Genomic DNA, 21,873 nt, shown 5'->3' on the forward strand with positions numbered 1-21,873 from the left:
CCCGCCTCGATACGTTGGTACTGCTTTGGGAGTCTGTCATAGATGCGCAATACGTCGGAGGAACCAATCCCCTCGAAGAACAAGTTACTTCTTTCGATGGGATGTTCCGAAGACGTATTCCACATCGAACCCTCCCAACCTGCCCCTCTGCAGAATTTCTTATGCGATTGCAGCTTTTGTTTCCGCAAGGCTTTCTGTAGTAATACTGGCAGAAGATTGGTGCCACACGTTCTGGGGAAAAAATTACAACTGGGGCGCGTGCGTCCTACAAATAACATCGGGTGACGTCAGCCGTCGAAGGAGGTCCTCGAAGGGATGCAGATGCCGAAGATTTTCCGAAGCAGCACAGCTGTGGTGATTACCTGTCATAGATGTGCAATACGTTGTCGGAACATCCCCTCGAAAGAACGTTACCAGGTAAGAAAGTAACTTGTTTGTTTTTAAAAGAAAACAGGGGGTTAGGGGGGAACCCCCTCATTAAAATGTTTGTTTTAAAAATGCATTCAAATCGTTTGTTTTCGATGCTCTTGTGTCGAAACTTTTGTATGTAGACACTTTGACTGTCGAAACAGTCGCTATAAACCCTTTTCTGATCTGGAAGGCTCCAAGCACCCGAGTGAGCAAATTGGATTGCTCCAACACTTATGCACTTACCCCATTCCATCTTCCTAATCGCTTTTCTGATCTGGAATGCCCCAAGTTCTTTTAATGACAAGCTTGTTATTGTTGTAACCTTATATTCTCCTTTTACCCCACCAGGTGTAATGCTTCATCCCCAAAACACCACCTACTCGTTTTACCTTAGGACTACACGAGGCAGTTGTCCTTCAGTGTGTGCCTTCCAAATCATCAAAAGATAAATAAATGCAATCACTTACATTTTATATGCTCGCCTTCAACATGATTCAATGACCACCAACGCAAAATGCATGTGGTATATACGTGTATCCAAATGTATTTGTCAAAATAATTTTTTTGTATAGATTTTGCGTTAATTTTAATAAAGTTCTTGATTTTTAGTTCTTGTGCTCTGAAAACTAAAATTCCGTTGTCATGGACTACAAAATATAAACATTTTTCCAATGGAATTCCCAGTAAGGCTTTGAACAACCTTTGCTTGCTTAACTAAAGCTTTTATTTTTTTGTACACAGGTTTTATCAGTGAGGCCAGTCCTAAACAAGTAAGTAAAGCACACTGCTTGTGTTTTTAATATTTCTTTGCTCGTTGGGGATTAAAATATTGTGGCTCTCAGGTATCTTTTGTAAAATCTTTTCTTGTAGGTTATTTTTCCAAACATTTGCATTTTCAGTCCTTGTATGCTCCAGATTGGGATGGTAAAGGACTGTATTAGTATATCTGACTTAGAACTGCTTTGAAACATAGTGATACGTGCAGTGTGGATGGTGTTCCTGTGCTGTCTTAGGTTATGTGAGCGATTGCTTTTATTGCTGCTTACATCAACTGTACAGTTTCTGCTAACTTTGTTTGCCCAGTCATAGGGGCAACATATATTCCTTGCTTTTGAGTGCTGTTGTGTGATTCGTTTAGCTCTTCTCCCTGGATCCTTTTTTGTGTTGGTGTTTTTCTCTGTGCGGTTCTTTGTTGGTTGTCTGTATGTTTTTTTTGTGTTTTTGTATGTTCCTGTGGTTGTTTTAGTTCTGGTATCTCCTTAGTCTTTTGATGTTGCTCATCTGGAGGTAGATGAATATTCCCTTCCAAACTCAATGAGTGTCTCTTCTATGTTGTGTTGAGGTTGTGCCTTCTAAGTATAGGCTCCATCTTTACTTCTGCCCTTTCCAGACTAGGGTTCATAAGTGCCTATTCGTGTCTTAGTTCATTGCTCTAAACTTTATGTATTTGGTAAATAATGTCAGCCCTGTAACATTGAGGTAGACTGTGCCTTGTTTAGGTTTCTTGTTGAAGATTGAATACCACCTGTGATGAAGTCCCGTTTGGAAGACCCCTGGAGGACTTTCAGGAGACTCTGGGGCCAGGGGAACCCACCCACTTTGTAATGCAAACAATGTAGGTGGTAGATGAGGGATTCCCAGACCACCTCTCCCCTCACTACACAAGTGGATGTGAGCAGGATTGTGGATACCTTAGCACCTACGTCACGGTCTGTGAGCCAAGGCCATACGTTTCTTACCACAGGGGACCAGAGGCTGCTTCCGACAGTTCGCAAGCCTTTCTGCATGACAAGATTCCTGTGCTTTTGAGTTCGAAGTTGGGAGCACGCACTGTGGGGAAGCTGACCTGCGAGTCACAAACCAGAAACTTGGGGCTTTGTTGAGATGCCGACACAAAGAGACTGAGAACCGTGGCAATGGCAGACAAGCAACAGGGCAGTTATCCCCAATGCCAAAACATTGGCTCTGTATTTCATAAACTCCAAACCAGAGCCTCAGTACAAGTTAAATTAATATTTTTCAAGGCACACTGGGGAACGACTGATAGCAAGCCAATTATGGGCACCACATTGGACACATCGCAGGCGATACCAATGTCCCACCTAAGAATCACTTGACTGCTCACAGAACAAAGACAGAGTAAGTAAGGGGAGGAGAATGAGGAAAAGAAGACGAGAGTTGGGGGGCGGCTGGAGCTGAAAGAGGAAAGATCAAGGTGCAGAAGAGCAGAGATATGAGGCAGAAGCTGATGTTGAAAGTGGGAAAGGCCTGGAAGAAGATGTTCTTATTAAAAGTAAGAGTGAATCAGGGGGATAAATAGAAAACAGAAAAACATTAGCAGAGTGAGTGGGGGGCAGGAGTAATCACTGGAACTGAAAGAGTGGGTAAACGTCACAACTGAAATTGAAAACAGCAGGGGCCAAAAAAGAAAAATGCAGACGGGAAAGACTGACAGAGAAAAATATGTATGGCAAAAAATGACTAGGTGAAGGTGGAATAGAGAAAAGAGAGGAAGTGGAGAAAAGAGAGTGAGAAAAGGACAGTAATTTTCCAGTATCTTTGTCTTGGATTCAGCGGACTAGGGAACTGGAACTCAGGACTAACCTTTTCACTTGGTTGTGCTTTCCTTGAATCTCTGCACTGTGTGATGAATCCAAGAAGATAATCACTTCTCCCAAAGGGGGGATCCGCCCTCTTTGGGACTAGGCAGGTGAGCCTGCTACACTTAACACTCCCTAGAGGACAAGGGTACGTGAGATACCTCTGGAAGCGACTCCCACTTACGTGATAGGAAAGCCTCAGAGAGGGACTCTGGACACCAACCCCCCCCCCCCAAACCGAAATTAAACCACACCTCGGAGGTTTGGGCCAAACCCCCAGGATTAGAGCCACCACGAGAGCACTACACTGAGTATACTGCAAAGGAGCAAAGACACGGACCAAGGCGGAGGCCAGTGGACAAGTCGCCAAAACGGTTCTGTGGGATGGAAGGGCCAGAAAGAGTGCAGAACCTGCCCAGGGAGCACCACCAGTTGCAAAATGGTACCTAGTTGCCCCAGAGGAATGTGAGTTGGGCGGCAACGTGACAGACAAGTCCCGGTGTGGGGGGGAAGATACATAGTCAAGCCAGGTGTGGGGAACAAACATAAGCCCCAGAGTGGGGAGAGAGAGAGAGAAAGAAACAATCTCAAAGTGGTGAGCGAACCGATAAGCGCCAGGGGTGGAGGTCAGTAGCCAGCAGCAATCCCTTTAATTGGGCAATTCCTCAAAAGTAAATCGAGTTTGTTTTGTGTTATTCTTTTGAGTGGTAGGAAAAGAAGTTAGTTGAACATTAGGATTCTGGTCAGAGGACTTCATTTGTGTAGCCGACCTGACACCCTGGCAAGCACCCTTTTGGCATTCTTTTCTACAGAGTAGGTTTGGGAATCTTAGATTTAGGGAACAATTTGTCCTTTTTATACTAAAACAAGAATAAAACTTGTGTGAAACATGCTTCTGTGTCTGTCTCCAAATTCTGGCCTACCACAACTGTTAAATTGAGGTATTCACCTATTTTAATTTTTTTTATTTACTTGTGCATAATCAAAAGTACATGATTTTTACAAGGCTAAACATTGATTAAAGAGATCGGGCATGTATGGCTCAGTTACCAGAGTTCGAGTGTAGTGACAGGTAAACAGCGGTTTGCCTGTGTATGAGACAGAGAATTTCCATTGGGAACCTCACCCCTCGCAGAAGCAGTTAGAGCGAGAAAATGGGCTGGGAATGCGCTATGCTCCAAGGGCGTTGATTCTAATAAATGCTGCTTCCAGCAGTTTGGATGTTGCAACAGTCCAGCGGGTTTTTTCCCCAGAAATGAGACGGTACCACCAGGTGTCTTCTATTAATTGACGATCGACCCAACAGGGTGACAGGAAAGTAATTTGTTCTTTCGTTAAGGAAGGACAGTTCAAAAGGAGGTGGCGAACTGATTCGATAGAGTCTGGAGCCTTGCATAGTCTACAGCTTTTAATAGCAGTTTGGTGTCTTATTCCCAAGATTTCTCTTGTGTGGAGTATGTTCAAGCATGCTCTTAAAAAAATAGATCTTAATTTCCTATCCGGAAATTTTGAACACTAGGCTAAAGGAGTGTTTAGCCTATTGAACGTAGGAGGGAGGTGGCTCAGCAGCTTGCAGGCATGTGCTTGATCATTGGTCGTTATCCAATCCTGATTTTTCAGTTTTTTGCTGACTCTTACTGGATTGGAGATTAGGTCATCCATGGTACACGCTAGCTCCTGCAGTTTGTTTTTTTGGTGTTCAGCCCAGTTGGCAAGAGCCTTACAGTCAGTTGAAGTCGTCTCTTGAGCAATGAAATTGCAGATGGGGAGCCCATCTTTTATGTGAATCTTTCTGAATAGTGCTAGTGTATAAGCGTTCACCGTGGCCCTCAATGATAATAGGCCCAGCTCACTTCTCACGGCCACAATGGGAACAGAGTTCGGGAGGCCGAGAACAGATTTCCAGATTAAACCCTCCAGTTTCTGCCAGAAGGAGGTTGGTATGGTAAGTGTAGCATCCATACCGTAAGTCAGAGCCGGAACCATTTTGCCCTTGTAGAAATTGATAGCTGGTATCAAAGAAAATTTACTGTACTTGCGATCCACCATTCTTAGTTGTGAAGTTAGATTTTTTGCTTTCGCCCATAGATGTTCTTGCATTTTAGCATCCTGAATACTTCCATCAAGAATTACTCCAAGGTATTTGAATTGAGAAACCACTTCAATTTTTGTTTGGTGGACAGTCCAGGGCCTAATATTTTTCATTGATGGCTGATTTTTGGAGAAGATCATGATTTTAGTTTTCAGTTTATTTATGGCCAAGTTGTTGGTGTCCATATAATGGGCTAAGTTGTTCAGCTGGCGTTGGAGGCCAATGGGCGTTTGATCAAGCAGGATCATATCGTCTGCATATAAGATTCGAGAAAGCTTGGAGCCACCAAAGTTCGGAGGAAAGGAGCGCACAGTGGATTCTGACTCTTTGAAATCACCCAGAAAGGCAGCAAAAAGCACCGGGGACAGTGGACAACCTTGCTTGACTCCTCTTTTGGCTGAAATTTCCTTTGACAGAGACCCTTGTTTATTGAGACGGACACTTAACGTGGTGTTGGAATGCAGTGCCATTATTGGATTCAGGATGGCATCTGGGCATTTCCAATTTTTTAACTTGTTCCACAAAAGCATTCTGTCCACTTTATCAAAAGCCTGCAAGAGGTTGATGAAGGCCGCGTATACTGTCGGTGCCCCTTGTTTGATTTTCGCCTTCAAGATGTTGATTATCAAGATGTTTACCGACGTGCTTCCGTTCTTCTTGAAGCCAACCTGAAAGGGGTCTCTGCAGGGGGCTGAAAGCGCCCAGCGGCGGAAGCGGTCCAGCAGAAGAGAAGCAAATAGTTTTCCCAGGATATCCAACAAAGCTATGGACCGATAGTTACCTGGTTCATCTCGACTTCCTTTTTTGAAGATGGGTATTATTATAGCTTTGGTCCAGGATAAAGGGATTTTCCTACTATCGGCACAGTGTTTGAAGAGAAGACTTACAAAGGGAACCCATTCCTTGATGTGAGTTTTTAGGTCCAAGTTGGAGAGGCCGTCAGGGCCCGGGGCTCTAGAGGATTTCAATTTCTGAATGGCCATAGATATATCTGTTTTGTCTGATAAATCGGCCCAAGATGACTGCGTCAACTCTACCCGCAGATTTATGGTGGAGTGTGGGGTTGTGAAAAGCGCTGTAAAAAATTGAACCCAGGCTGCTTCTGACACTGCGTTGAGCATATTGTTGTGTGTTGCTCTGTGAATGGTTTATCAGATTCCAAAAGTCGGCAGTTTTTTTTTGAGGCAATGGCTCTTAACATTGCTTCTGCGTCGTTTTGATATATAACTGCTCTCCTTGATCTTATCCATGATTTGTAGATTTTGTTGTGGTTTTCCCACATGTCCCACGCTGCCCAAGTATTTGCAATCGTTGCTCTGTGTTTTTGTTTTCTTAACTCCTTCTTTTTCTCTGCTATGATTTTGTCATAATTATGAGTAAAGGATGATACCGTTGTCCTCCTAGGCCCCATCTTCTTTCTATGTTCAATCAGAAGCGGAAGGTAGTTGGGCCTCTGTGTCTTTCCGGAGGTGTTAGGAGTTTTAGCTATCTCAGCGTAATGCTGGGTTAGAGAACGCACATTGGCCGCAGTAAGGCGAAGCTGGGTTTGTTGGGAATTCGTCTCGATGGAAGGAGAATACTGGTTACACAGCTTGACATTGGCTGACCATTCCAAAGTGAGCATGTTATGATCGCTTGCCTCCGTTTTCACCACCTGGTAGTTGAGAATTTCTGTGGTTAGTGCCTGTGAGACAAAGATGTAATCTAGAGTTGCCGTCGACTGGCTTCTTTCCCAGGTTGGAATGTGAGTATCTTTGCCCAAGATCCACGCTGCGTTGTGCATCCCTCTTACAGCCATGAGGTTCATCCAGGCTTTACCTCTATATTCCGATTGCGTAGTGGAAACGTCCACAAGATCTTGTTGGTTACTGTGGCTGCAATTCGCATTAAGATCTCCGCAAATTATTGCAAACGGGGTGTTCCATTCCAGCATAATTTCATCTATGGTTTCAGCCATGATTTGACAGAAGTCTGCTGCTGTTGTTCTTTGCGGGTTCCAATACGTGGTTATCAAAGCTAGAGGGTGCTTATGACGGGTTTTAGTACCAGGGCGTAAGCTGTCAGCCTCGTAGTTCCACTCTATCAGGACTGCCAGAACCCCATATGACCTCTTCATGGTCTTGATAATTCTCAGGTTCTGTCCTGAACGAACCGCGATTAGAAGTCCGGCAGACGGGCGGCCTAACAGGCCCTTAATAGCTGGTGAAGTCTCAATTTCAAATCCGTCGATCGACGGTTTTTCCTGGAGCCAGGTCTCTTGGAGACAGAAGATATCAAAGAATGCTAGATCTACGGTGCTGGGTTCCGCTAAGTGGGTGTGTCCTCTCGTATTCCATGAAGCCAGGGTCAAAGTCTTTTGGACACACAACTCGCTGGCTTCGGAGGATGGTTGCTATCTAGATCGTTTAGCACTCAGCGCGCCTTTGATCCAGTTCCAAGGACCACCTGCTGAAGATGTTTTTTCCCTACCTTCGCTCTTCCTGGTAGGTGAGCCTTGCCGATATTTTCTTTGGATGTCCTTTCTTGGGGCCGGTGAGTAGACTCTGGTAACATGTCTCGGCACATATGGTCGATATTTGTCCATACATTGTTCACACGGGGGTGTCCCTGTTCTTCTCAATGCGGCCTCTTCTATTAGAGAAGTCAGATGCAGCCGCCGCATACGTTCGGGCGAGATGGTGTGTTCGTCGGGATGGTTCAGGAGAATGAACTTGTTTATCTGTCCATCGAGTTACTTCCGGTGAGTGGCGTGCGTCTTGGTTTAGGCCCCTAGGTGCTTTATTCTTATCCACTGAGTCGCAGAAGTGTGCTTTTAAGGCTTCTCTCCGTGCAGAAAGATAATGAGACGGGCTTCGGGGATTATAGCTGCTGGCAGCAACCCTATCTTCTGTCCGATCACTGGTGTTTTCCGGGGATATTATTTCTGATAACAAGAACCCCAAGGATTTTAATTCGTCTCCTACTTCCCTGGAGAAGTCCTGTAATGGAGTGGCGTATATGAACAGGTAAGCCTTGGCCTTGTTATCACTGTGATAGGGCTGAATCCATTTAAAGTCATCAGATTTCAGTTTCTTTAGACTGACTGTCGAAGATATGATTTTCAAAACTGTTCTTCGGTTTAAAATCATAAAATTGTCTTTACTGGAGATTTGTTCAATTTTGAACAAGCGGGTCTGGTTCTTCCTGTTCACTTCTGCCTCACGAGATTGTACACGGCTGTGTGAGTTGTTATGATGGGATTCCGAATATCCATTTTGGCGATTTTTCTTTGCAGAGGTGTCCCTTAAGGCTGGCGGGTAAAACGTAGTTTCCTCTGAGGCTGCTCTATGAGATGTTGAGGTCTTCCTAGAATTAGCTTTCCGTGGTGGGGTAATTATAGCAATGGGCCGCTTTTGAGTTTCTATAGACTTTGAGTCTGCAGCTATTGGAGATTCATCGGGATGAACGGAGATGTTTGCTATAAGACTTGAGTCCAAAAAGTCATCTGCTGATTTTGGCGACTGAGTTAAGTCCGTAGTAGAGACTGCCAGGTTGCCCCTTACGGACAATGCACCCCCTTCTGGGTGGACCTGGGAGGCTGAATCACTTATCTCCAGTTTTTGAAGTAGGGACTGGGCGGTCGACCGTTCCGTCTCTTCTTTGCTGCTTAATTTTAGTGGGTTTTTTTTTCCCTCAGGTGGGAGAAGCCAGATCCCCCTGTCAGTGCTTCGCTCACCGTAGATCTATTTGGCATTGTTGAAGCTGAGGGTTTATTTCGGAACAAAGGTGCTAGTTCCTCCCTGTCTGTAAATGCATAGGTCTGTGTGGATTTGTGGACCACCGCGTCCACAAGTCTTCCTTTGGAGCATGTGCGTGATGAGGAAAAGGGCACGCCTTCCTCCGGCAAGTCTCTTTTTTTTTTTGTTGAGTATCATATTTTAGATCAATTGCCGCAATGAAGCCCTCCAAGAAGGTAAGCTTGGATTGAATGATAGCTAGAGATGCAGTATTGTCTTTTGATGTATCCGCCAGGGATTCATAGAGTTTGCAGAACGGAGCCATTGCTATTGTGATGGAAACATGATCATTGTCATGTCCTTCCTCCTAGTAGGTGATTCTTTATGCCTCAGAAATTCGGCCTCATTGGGTCTTCCATTCCTGGCAGGTGTAGACTTCAGTTCTATCGATGTTGCATTAGTAACTGAATGTCTCCGTCTCAAGCCAGGTTCATGAGATGGAGAGACCGCTTTAGGTGTATTCGAGTGGGCTGGAATCCATACTTGTGCAGACATCTCTCTTTGGGATGGATATACTTTAGGCTGTAGGAGATCCAAGATCTCTGAGACTCCATGCCGAAGAGGCCTGGCCTCGGGGAATAGAGACTGCGGCACTATGCATGGCGGAATAGTGAGGTTAGCTGCCCCTGCATCTAGTTGCGGAGATATTGATTGCACTGGGGTAGTGATCATTGAAGTTTGTGGGGTCGGTATGGATGAGGATTGAACCGCTATAGTGGTTTGCCGAGAGTCCAGAGCCTGGGGGGCATCAGGCTCGTCTAACACTGAGCTGGGAGCTGCCACCTCTGCTGTTTTCCTGCACTTAGAGGCCGGCGGGGTTTGCTCCAATGCTTCCAGTATCTCAGCATCCGATGGTTCGGAATCAATGAGTGCCTTTCTTTTCCCTTGTGTCCTAAAGAAGTTCAAGAGGGCATTCGACAACATGGGGGTTGAAAGGAGACTTTTCCCCGAGGGTCTTTTTTTATGGGCTAGCGGAGGCCCCGTTTGTTTCGTCTGTTTAGTATTCTTTCCTTTAGGATCCGCCTGATTTTGTTGTGGTTTGTTAGACGGGGAAACTTTTACCAATGATGCCTTGGGACGGGACATTTCTCTGAGTCGCCTTCCCTTTTTTTTTTATATAAAGGTCTTTTTATGTTAGACTGTAGGGACGGGTAGGACTCCCTCGGGATACAGGGGAGAGGTCCGAGATAGACTTGGATTCTGATTCTGAAATAGCTTCAGGGGGGGCCTCTCATCCTTTGAGGGATAGGGCGGGCAGCCATGATCTGCTCGACGACCCTAGATGGAAGAGGGCCCATAGGTGAATCCACAGTACTAGGATGTAAAAATTCCTCAGAAGACAGGGCCATTGTTGCTGGGACTATGGGAGACAATGAAGATAGGGTTTTCCTTGCTTCGTTAGGTTCTGTGGTCAAGACCTCCAAAGGAGCGTGCATCATGGCCGTGGTAGTTTGTAGGGGTAGAGCATCTGGTCGAACAGTCAGTTGGTCGCGCCTCCCAAGGGGGGTTACATCCTGTGACTGGAGCTGCGTCTGAGGAGATGGCTCAGAAGGCTTAGGCACATCCAGCATTGCCTTGGTAGAGACAGGCTGGGATAGCATTTGAGCAGGTCTGCCCGCCAGAGCCGCTTCCCTCAGGTCCTCCCCCTGGGGTCCTCCGACCCTCACGGGGGGCAGACCACTCGCCGAAGCGGTGTCAGGGCAAGCAGCGCTGGCTGGCGGGAGCGTGTGCACTCCCAGGCCGTGTTAGCGGCGGAGGAGATTGGAAGCTCTCCAGGGCCTGTCACTGTGGCCTGTGACACAGGCCCATTGAAGACACAGTTAGTTGCCTTAGAGTTCAAAGTGGGGAAGGTCCTTCCGGGAAGCAAAGAGTTTGGCGCTTTTATTCCACTAAGGCCATCTTGCCCCAAAAAAGGGCTAGTAGACGTATAGTTGGACAAAGGAGCAGTCAAAGCAACCACCGGCAGGTCTGTATTGGAAATCGTGGGTGAATAGGTCTGCGTTAGAAGCCGTTTTTTTTTACATCGCTTCGCAGGAGGCGCTTCTCCGGGTCTTCTTCCATCCCAGAAGGGCTCCGAAAAGGCAACAAAAGGTGCGATAGGGGAAGGGGGGGGGGGAAGTTGGGGAGAAGACAAGAAGTAGGGAACAGGGACAGAAGGGAGGAGCTAAGAACGGGGGAAGGCAGGAAAGCAGGAAGGGAAAAGTACGGGGAGGGTGAGTGCCGGGGAGATAGAAATGGGGATGAGAGGGGAAGGAAGGAAGGAGGGGGAAGGGAGAAGGGAGGATGTAGCGCACGGGCCGCCTCGGACAGCAAGTCACTGTTACTTTTCAGCAATGAGGGGAGAGCACATGAAAATAGGACGCGAAGCAGTTCAAAGGGTCATGATAAAGTCAGACAGGAGGGGTGAATAAGACAGCCTACCTCCCGTCGGTGCTGCACAATCCTCCGCTCCACTCTTCACGTCCTGATGCGGACTGGTGCAGACTGGAACTCTGCCCGGAACTCCGCGCGCGCTCCACGCGGAAACAGAGTTTTTGAAGGAAGTGGAGGCTATTTTCCTTAAAGGTGCAGGTTGCCGGAAAAATAGCGTGGAGACAGGAGAAGCAGCAAAAGCACGTCCTTTCCAAGCAGTATCTGGTGCAGACGGGAACTCTGCCTGGAACACCTATTTTGCTACAGCCACTCCCTGTCTGGTCCAATAGGTCTTACTCCAAGTTCCTGTGTTTAATTTAATTTGATGAAACAAAATTACATGCAGCCTGGTTATATTTTGTTGAACCATTACTCGCCCTCAAACTAATTGACAAAAAAAAGACGACAGAAAAACATATGAAAGTTCAAGTGTATTTTTGGGTGACATATAAACAACTTCTCCAGCATGGGGTCTGGCATGGATTCACATGCTCATGAATATTCCCCGTCGTCAGGCTGGGAATCCTCGGTAAAGAAAGTTTTGTTTCTGATCTGTCTTTCGTAGTAGTAACGAATCACTGATCTCTGCGTCATACTGACCACAGCCAATGACTGCCCTCTCCCTAAGCCCCGCCTCTGGCAGCCATCTTCAGATTTTTACCGCACGTTCAAGTGTTGGGAGTCCTCGTGCTTAGCTCTCGAGCTTTTACTGCGTGTTTTGCGCTTTTTCAGGTGAATTTTCACATTTTTTCGGTTAATCGAGCCTCAAGCTCCACCGTTTCTACTCTCGTTAACGGCTACCCGTTGCGGGATTTTCCTACGCCCCTCAAGGGTGAAGATTTCGTCGAATCAACTTCTTGGAGGATTCCAGAAGATTTGCGGCCTACTTCGAGATGGCCCAGGACGCGAGTTTGTCACCCGGACCCAAGCTGTTTTGCAGCTGCCCTGGATGCGGGCTGCAGAATGTGTTTAATGAGGACGAACATTTGCGATGCCTCTACTGTCTTCATGGGGAGAAGGACTGCCAGTTCTGCAAGAACTTGTCGGAGCGGACCATGAGGGACCGTCGATCCCGTCTCGCCAGCTGGTTGGAGAAGGGCTCAATGGGTGAGAAGAAGAAGAAAGGGTCCGAGCGGGCTTCTAAGTCCTGTGCGGGCGCCCCGGCGACGGGGGCCCAACACCAGGCCAAGCGCCGCGAGTCCGCTGGCTCCGGGAGCGCCGAAAGGTCGGGCTCTTCGGTCACCAGGCAGGGCGCGCCTTCCCCGGCACCGTCAACCACGAGCCAGCGCTCCGGTTCGGGGAAGAGGAAGTCCGAGACCCGGGTAAGCTTCGGGAGAAGCCCCGTCCGATCTCGGAAGAGGGGGAGCGAGGTGTCGCCCCTCCCCCTAAGGAGAAGGCCCGGGACGCACCTAAGGTGGTGAAGGCCCCTACCCAGCAGGCAAAGGCCTCTATCGAGGCGATCGCGGCGACTCTGGCCAAGCCGGCAGAGACCCCGCCAGCGGAGACTGCCTCCGGGACTAGAGTTTCCCTGCCGCCAAGGAGGGAATCCTCTTTTCAGCCCATCGTCATGGCCACCATGTTGGAAGAAGCGAGGGGGGGCACGGTAGCCTCCTCGAGCTCGGAGTCAACCTCGGAGGAGGAACTTACCGAGGCCGTGAGGAATCTCCAAGTCCAATTCGAGAAGGTTCGATCCCGTAAGGAAGATCCTCGGGAGATAACCGAGGAAGACGACGATGGCGAGGAAGAGCAGCCTTCCCATCCGGCGCAGCCGGAACCTAGGCCTCAGGATAACTCGGCGGCCATTTTGTCTGCGATCCAGTCTTTATGCTATGAGATAAGGACGAGATTACCACGGCCCAGGCCGGAGGACCCGCAACCTGGCCCGTCGGGAAGTCCTCAGAACAAACGACGGAGGACCCAACCCTCTCCTCCACTCGCCCCCGTAAGGCCTACAGTTCCCTCCTCATCCTCCCACGATTCGGGAGATGACGGTGCGATGGGCTCGACGACGGGTTCTGAAGGCGACGACGACGGAACGGGTCTCCCATCTCTCGTCGCACGGGCCTCGCTGCCCGACGAGATTGGCTCATTCCACGCCATGATCGCCAGGGCGTCCGAATTGTTCCAGCTCTGCCCGGAGGAGCAGAAAAAGGAAGGTTTCCTCTATCAGCGCCGGGAGGCCAAGAGGAAGACTGTCATCGCGGTGCCTCTAATCGATGACATCTGGGAGGAGGGCCTGTCGGTTCTCAAGAACCCCTCCACGGTACCAGCCAAACTGGACCGGTACGAGAAGAAGTACCGGGTCCCCGAAACTGCTCCCCTGTGCCTCAGGGCCCAGCCAACGCCAGACTCGGTCGTCTCGGCGGCGGCGAAGAAGAAAGCGGCGGGGTCAGGAGCCTCGACGTCGAATTCCCCGCCGGATGGCGAGGGAAAGAAGTTGGACGCCATGGGGCGGCAGGTCATTTCGTCGGCGGCGACGACGATCAAAGCGGCCAACGCCCTGGCGATCGTGGCCCGTTACGACAGGGAGCTCTGGTTTAAGCATGCCCCCATATTGGACTTCCTACCGGACGACAAGAGGTCCGAGGCCCTGGAAATTCTTCAAGAAGGCGAGGTGGCGTCGGACCACGCCATAACGGTGGCAACCGATATTGCCGATACCGGGTTCCGCCAGCTGGGCAACAGTGTTTGACTACGACGATGGGGTTGGCTCCGGGCGACCGATTTCCTTCAGGACGTCCAGACCAGGGTGTTGGACATGCCGTTCGACGGCAGCAACTTGTTCGGGAAGGCGGTGGACGAATCCCTCCAAGCCATAAAGACGGACACGGAGACGGCCCGCGCCCTAGGAGCCCTTCAGCAACGACGGCCCTTTCGGAACTCCGGAGGCAGACAGGGTGCCTCCAAGGGATCCAGCGGTGGCTCGTCGTCTTAGCGCAAGGCGGCACGCTCCTCGTCTCAGGAGGCCTACAGGGGTCGCGGCAAGCAGGGAGCGCCTCGCCGCCGTCGGCAAGGTGGCCAGGGCGGCAAGGCCGCCACCTCCAAGCAGGACTGAACCGGCCGTGGCCTCGGGCCCCCACCGAAGCACCCCGGTGGGAGGTCGGCTGACGAAGTTCGTCGGCGTGTGGAAGTCCATCTCCACCGACCGTTGGGTGCTGGATACCCTGGCCAAGAGGACACTGTATCGAATTCCTGAAGAAGTGCCCTCACGTTCCACCTGTGGCCAGGAAGGAAAATCACATCCCGCAACTGCTGTTGGAAGTACGGGCGATGCTCAGGAAAGGCGCCATCGAGCTTGTTCCGAAGAGGCTCCGGGGTGTACTCAAGGTACTTCCTTGTCAGGAAGAAGACGGGCGGCTGGCGCCCCTTCCTGGACCTTCGTCGTTTGAACAAATACATCAGGTCACAAAAGTTCAGGATGGTCACCCTCCAGCACGTGCTGGGACAGCTGGAGGAAGGCGACTTTCTATCGTCGTTGGACCTGGAGGATGCATACTTCCACGTTCCCATCCTCAAAAGTCACAGAAAGTTCCTCAGGTTCGTCGTCCAAGGACGCCACTACCAATTCAGAGCACTGCCGTTCGGATTGAAGTCGGCCCCCAGGGTCTTTACCAAGTGCCTAGCACCTGTGGCGGCGTGGCTGCGCCTGCAGGGGATTCACGTCTACCCCTACCTGGACGACTGGCTCATCCGCTCAAGGACGAGGGAACTCGCCGTCGAACACACTGCGAGGACCGCCCAGCTACTCACAGACCTGGGATTCGCCATAAATTACCCAAAGTCCCACCTGGTGCCGTCGCAGGTGGCCCTGTTTCTGGGAGCGAAGCTCGATACAGTGAGGCGCCTGGCGGCACCGTCGGAAGAACGGACGAAGACAATTCTAGGCAAAGTGCAGCGCCTGCTAGCCACGGACGTGGCCAGGGTGAGGTCCATCTAGTCCCTCCTGGGGATGATGTCCTCTTGCATCTACCTGGTGCGCCTATGCAGACTACGGATGCGCCCTCTTCAAGAATTTCTCGACGCCTGTTGGATGCAGGCGACGGGCACCTTAGAAGACAGGGTCCCCCTCAACGAGGTGTTCCGGCGGGCGATTCTGTGGTGGGGCGTTCGAGCGCACCTCACGGCGGGCAAGGACTTTCAGACGCCGGCATACCAGGAGACGGTGACGACGGACGCCTCCCTGGAAGGCTGGGGCGCCCACACCGGATATCTACACGCAAGAGGCCTCTGGCTCCCGGAGGAGAGGGTGCTGCACATCAACGTCCTGGAACTCCGAGCCGTGTTCTAGGCTCTCAAATCGTTCCTCCCGTCGCTCAAGGGCAAGGTGGTGCGGATCTTCACAGACAACATCAGACAATGTTTTACATACGGAAGCAGGGAGGCACCAGATCCCCAGCCCTATCCAAGGAGGCACAGGATCTGTGGCACTGGGCGGTCGCCCAAGGGATGTTCCTGGTTCCCTTCCACTTGGCAGGAGAAAGAAACACCATTGCCGACTCGCTCAGCAGGGAGCTGCGCGCGTGTCACAAGTGGGAACTGCGCCAGGATCAGGTGGATCAACTCTTCCGATGATGGGGCAAACCTCAAATCGACCTGTTCGCGAGGAACTCAAAGTGCAAGAGGTTCGCCAGCAGGTTTCCCCAGCCGAGAAGCATGGGCGATGCGTTCTCGTTCCCCTGGGATGGCCTATACCTGTATGCGTTCCCTCCGTTGCCGTTGCTGCTTCGACTCATCAACCAGCTCAAGAGGTCCCGGTGCAGGATGATCCTCGTCGCACCGGCGTGGCCGAGGCAGATCTGGTTCCCGGACCTTCTGGACTTGTCAACGTCCCCTCCCATCAAGCTGTCGGTGGACGGGGACCTTCTCTCCAGAGAAGGAGGCGCCATCTTCCACCACGACCCGGCATCGCTGAACCTGCAGGCTTGGCTCCTGCAGCGCTAGAGTTTGGAGGCTACGATATACCGGCCGATTGCAGGGAGGTTCTTGCAAAGGCCAGGGCGTCCTCGACTCTCAAATGCTACGGTCATAAGTGGAAGAGGTTCTCTATCTGGTGCCGAGCACAGAAGATCAACCCCCTACGGATTACGGCCCCTCCAGTGCTGCCGTACCTGCTATCGCTGGCAAAGGCTGGGCTAGCCCATGCCTCCATTAACATTCATCTGGCGGCGATCTCCAGATATACCAGAACCACAGGACGACGTCCCTGTGGTCCCATCGACTGGTAAAAGAGTTTATGAAAGGACTGTTCCGGTCGTTCCTGCCGGTGAAGGCCCCGGCGTGGGAACTTAACGTGGTGCTGACCAGGCTCATGGGGCCCCCATTCGAGCTGATGCACTCCGCTCTGATGAAGTTTGTGTCGTGGAAGACGGCATTCCTGGTGGCCATTACCTCCGCACGACGAGTGGGAGAGATCCAGGCCCTATCCTGCAAAGCACCGTACTTGACTTTCCATGCCTCGAGGGTGGTGCTTAGGACGCACCCCTCCTTTATGCCCAAGGTGCCGTCGGACTTCCATCTTAACGAGCCCCTGGTGTTACCCGTTTTCTTCCCGTCTCCTTCGTCGCCGGCCGAGAGGACTTTGCACTCGCTGGATGTGGCTAGAGTGCTGAAGTTCTACGTGGACCGCACAAAGAGTTTTCGGAGGACATCACAGCTATTCGTGAACTTTGGACCGGTGAATCAAGGGAAGGCTCTCTCGAAGTCTTCTATTTCCAGATGGCTCTCCGGCTGCATCATGCACTGCCACTGGTTGGCTAACCGACGGCTGCCAGGCTGTCCGAGAGCCTATTCGACCAGAGCGATCGCTGCTACTACGGCGTTCTTATCTGGTGTGCCCCTCCTGGACATCTGCACGGCTGCTACATGGATGTCGACGCACACCTTCACGAGATTCTACTGCGTCGATCGGGATTCCAGGGAGGAGTCCAGGGTCGGCCAAGCAGTGCTGCGCAACCTGTTCGCTTAAGGTGAGCCTGGTGAGGAGGTAAGAGATGCTTAATGTTGAGTTTTTTGTATTGCTTAATGTTGAGCCTTGTGCCACCTCCCGTGGTTGTGCATGTGTGTACTGCTATGTATTCTTATATTCATGAGCATGTGAATCCATGCCAGACCCCATGCTGGAGAAGGAACAAGTTACTTACCTGTAACTGTTGTTCTCCAGCATGGGTCTGGCATGGATTCACATGCGAACCCTCCCGCCTACCCCTCTGCGGCTCTTCACTTGGTCATACTGCCACTTCACGTGCTACCAAATCTGAAGATGGCTGCCAGAGGCAGGGCTTAGGGAGAGGGCAGTCATTGGCTGTGGTCAGTATGACGCAGAGATCAGTGATTGGTTACTACTACGAAAGACAGATCAGAAACGAAACTGATACTGATTTTTCTTTACCGAGGATTCCCAGCCTGACGACGGGGAATATTCATGAGCATGTGAATCCATGCCAGACCCATGCTGGAGAACAACAGTTACAGGTAAGTAATTTGTTCCATATGTAACACCTTAACACATGCAATAGAAACACCTCAACTCAAAGCACTTTCTAACAAATTAAAGATAAAAAATGTGTATATTTACATTCAAAGTATTGCCAAGTAGATATAACACTACATAATACATGTTGTGTAATTTATTAGTATTGTGCATAACACAGATTTGGATTATTATAATATATGATAGTGATTAAAATTCAGGTAATATTTAAGTTTACCATTTACTTTCAGACTATATAGCCTAAAGTACATTTATATTTATTTTTACTGATTATGGGCCTCAACACCAGTCTGGCAGTAATCCGACACAATTTTCGCTGAGGGGAAATAGCGTTGCTGCCAGGTCGAATGGCATTATTAGCGCTGCATCACAACCTGGCGTGAATGCGGACCCCACTCTGGCGGTAATGCTATTAGTGCAGGCGGAAATTACATCGCCGGAACGGGAAGCATTGCGGCTTCCATTTTAAAAAAACACAATCCATCAAAAATCTTCACTTCCTGCAGCCATCCAGACCTGGAAACAAGCCAAAATGTCACAGGAGAGTAGTATAGGCAAAGTGCCTGAAAATCGTTTGTGAAAGCCCAAGTTCAGTGAGGCGTAGCTGGTGGTCCTCACTGATGAGGTAATTGCCCACTGTGGGGAGCTATATGGCAGTAGGCAGCGTAAAACCACTGGACAGCACAGGACAGCCACCTGGCATGCCATCAGCCAGAAGGTGACTGCTGTGGCGAGTGTACCCAGTGACGGAGAGGACTGCCGGAAGCAGTGGAATGACCTGAGGGTAAGGGTGTGTGGACTACTGTCCCAACACTGGCAGAAGTCCCAGGCAACTGGAGGAGGCACCATGGAACCACTGGTCCTCACTGCCTGAGAGGAAAAGTGCATCACTGTCCTGGATATGGAGGGAATAGAGGAAGTCGGAGGTGTGAAGGCGGGTGCCAGCAGCCAGGAGGCCGGAGGTGAGCTGACTCTCCTCTACCCCCAGGACAAGCGCATAAGCCTAGCATAAGATTCCCCAGTGGACAGGGACACATCTCAGCAGGCCCAGAACCTGGGCATGCCAACAGGGTGAAGTGACGAGGTGGCGCATCAGCTCCCCTCCACAGCAGCCATGGGGCAGGGCACCCCAGAACGTAACAGCAGCGGGAAGGGGTGGCAATTGACCTATGCAAGTGCCATGTACACCACACCACTGCCGGTGCAACCAGTGCCAGCGGGATTGCGGTGTGTGAGTAACCACGACACTGCAGCAGTCACACCAGCATTTTGCTGGCCCAACTGGTCTGCCCCATGTTGGCATGGTAGACAAGCCACATGGAAGTACACGTCCCCCTACACCAACATGAGCTGAGCCAGCCAATCACTGTACATCACAGCGCAACCCTGCTGGCTGCACAGCAGGGCCCCATAGAGCCCTGCCAGTGCCATAGAATAAGCCACCACACCCACAAGGCGGGTGCCACCCGCGGAGGGCATTGTGCGGGCATGAAGGACTGCAAGCGTGCAAGCCATACATCAGCTGCCCCAGCATGGACACCCTGCCTGCTGTCCCCGCACACAGGCCAAAGACCAACTGGCCATGTGTCACACACTCATTGCTGCAACCATCCCGACAATGCTGTGCCCACATGCAGTCTCCCCTGACCAACTATGCCCATCTGTCCAAATGTGTGGGCTCCCACTCTGTAACACAGCAAATTTGTCTTGCATGCCAACACATGTTGGAAAACCATACATGACAACATTTCTTATTTATTTATTTTATTGTTCATTTATAATGCGCTTAATACCAGTGAGTGGTTTCTAACTGCGGGATCGGCATTCAAACCTTTGTTGCGCTTTGTTGTTTTGCTTCCAAGACAAACGTTTTGCCCCTGAGCTATCCTTCCTCCCCAAAAAGTTTGTAAAGCGTATGGAAGAAAGTGAATGAAAGAAGAATTATGCATTGTAAGGAAATCATGGTGGCAACAAGTGAGACATACGCAAGTGATCACAGTTCAAGTATGTTTATTGAACAATGAATTCTGTATACAAGATGGAAAAACACCTAATCTAAACCTAAATCTAAGATGGGAGCCAACGTCGACCATCAGATGAAAATAAGGCAGCCTTAGTGGCGTTGTGTCAAATATAAAGGGCCTATACTAAGAAATCTATTGCCAAACCTTGCAGCTAATACAAAGATGTTTGTGGGATAGTTCTCAAGAAAAGAAAGAAGTGTTCTCAAATAATAGGTCAGGATGCGGTAGCCTGCGTCTCCCTTCCCCACGGAACAATTTGAGCACGGGGTAAGGTGGGATCGTGGAGCACAGTACATTCTCGGGCTTCCCTAGCATGAGACGACAGTTCCAATGGCAGCTCTCAGAACCATCGATGCCCAAGTATCGTTTCCTTTGAAAGTTTCTCGCCTTCAAGGGCCTGGCGTGTTCAGATAACAAAAACAAAGGTTCCTTTAACCAAATGAAAGTTCATTAGGGTGAGAATGGTTCACCCTTGGGTCCCCCTTTTCTGGGCGCTGACCCTCACTTATCGTGTTCCTCAATTTATATATCCGTTCCTTTCTCAATGAAGTTTGGATGATCGCTTCACCCCTGGATCTCCCTCGGTCGGGCTCGGATCCCTTTTGACTGCCAATACATGGGTGAGGGCTTCCCCCCTGGATCTCCCTCGGTGGGGCTGGGACCCCTCTTGGCTTTTCCTTCTTCACAAATCTTAATGTCTTTTGAACAGTTCCAGTGGACATCCCTCGGCCGAGTTCACTTTTGTCACCACACTGTTTCTCAGGTCTTTAGACTTTGCCCCTCTTCACTGGCATCCCTTAGTTGGGTTCACTCTTGCTGTGTCTTTTACTCACTTCAAGGTTTTGTTTCTCTCACTGTGGGATTCACTTCTCTATTTTTCACCTAGTTTGTAGATCAAAGTCTTTCCATTGTACAGAGAGTTTGCTTAACCCTCAGTATAACCACATTGACCTATTTCGGTGGCTCTCCTATGCCCTTCTTGTATTTGTGTTTTCGCTCACAGATGGGGATTGACCAGAGTCTTTGCAGTTTGCACCCACGTGGTGCCGGTTTACTTCTGCAGCTGATCTCCCCTTAACACTTTTACAGTTCTTTCATAGTTCATTGAACTTGCTTCAAATTTGCCACTTTGCGATTCTCAATTAGCACAGCTCGGTTCTTATCGGTTCTCCCTTCTACTCACCGGCTGTGATGAACCACTTGGCTTTCCTTCTTCATTGGAGTCAAGGCCAGAACCACAGTCGCAGGGCTTGGCTTGCTCCTGCTTATCGGCGTAGGCTTGCCCCGTGTACCGTTGACATCTACTGCAAGACACTTCTGCTATTATTCGCGGTCTTAGGCTTTCTTCCTCGAAGGTTCCGCTGGTCTGGCACAAAAAGGCCAAGGTCACTTCTCTCCTCGCCACCCTCTCGATTCTTGCCGCCTTTCTCCTTCTCTTGAACTGCTGCACCTGATTAGCCGTCTCCTTGTGCTGTCTGCCGTGCTCGCCTTGCTCGTACTCGGCTCTCTGGTTCCACCTTTTATCCCTGTGGGGAAAGGAAAGAGCCGTCGGGTGTGTGCGATTTAGGTCAATTGCCTGACTTTGCCTGACACTTGTATCGGGACATGCCAGTTAAACAGCTTCATTACAAGTGTGTTGTAAACCAGTATTCGTGTTGTAAAGGGGAGGTATTTGTATTTGTTTAGTTTATATAGCGCTTTACTCCAAAGCGCTGCACATTTTAACAACAGGATACATAAAACAATTAACATTACAACAGTAACAGTAGATGCAATTTACAATTGTCAATCAGACCAACAAAACAGTAAGTAGAGCAATTAAACTGAAGGGAAGAGGAGAGTAGTGCAGTAGAACTGAGAGGGAGGGGTGGGGAAGAGGAGGAGGAGGAGGAGGAGGAGGAGGGAAACGGATGGGGTAAAGGGTGAGAATGGGGATGAGGGGGGAGGGAAGGGAGATGATCAAGGTGATGAGGCAAGGGGGGAGGGGCGTAGGAAGGGGAAGGGGTTTCATGGCAGGGAATGGAGAAGGAGAGATTTAAGGGATGTGCGGAATGAGGGAAAGGTAGAA

The 21,873-nt window shown here is 50.0% G+C and overlaps 1 protein-coding gene across 4 annotated transcripts in view; it reads left to right on the forward strand.

Annotated features, from left to right (window-relative positions):
• The window catches only part of NAAA (N-acylethanolamine acid amidase), a 539,996-nt gene that overhangs the window by 421,020 nt on the left and 97,103 nt on the right, over window positions 1–21,873 (forward strand). For all 4 annotated transcript variants that reach the window (XM_069626299.1, XM_069626298.1, XM_069626296.1 and 1 more), the window contains exon 9: window positions 1,153–1,181. In XM_069626299.1, coding sequence (XP_069482400.1) covers window positions 1,153–1,181 — 29 coding nt within the window. The remainder of the gene's footprint in view (window positions 1–1,152; window positions 1,182–21,873) is intronic.

Source organism: Ambystoma mexicanum, chromosome 6p (genome assembly GCF_040938575.1).
Source record: "Ambystoma mexicanum isolate Mex_15411 chromosome 6p, UKY_AmexF1_1, whole genome shotgun sequence".
Lineage (NCBI taxonomy): Eukaryota > Metazoa > Chordata > Amphibia > Caudata > Ambystomatidae > Ambystoma > Ambystoma mexicanum.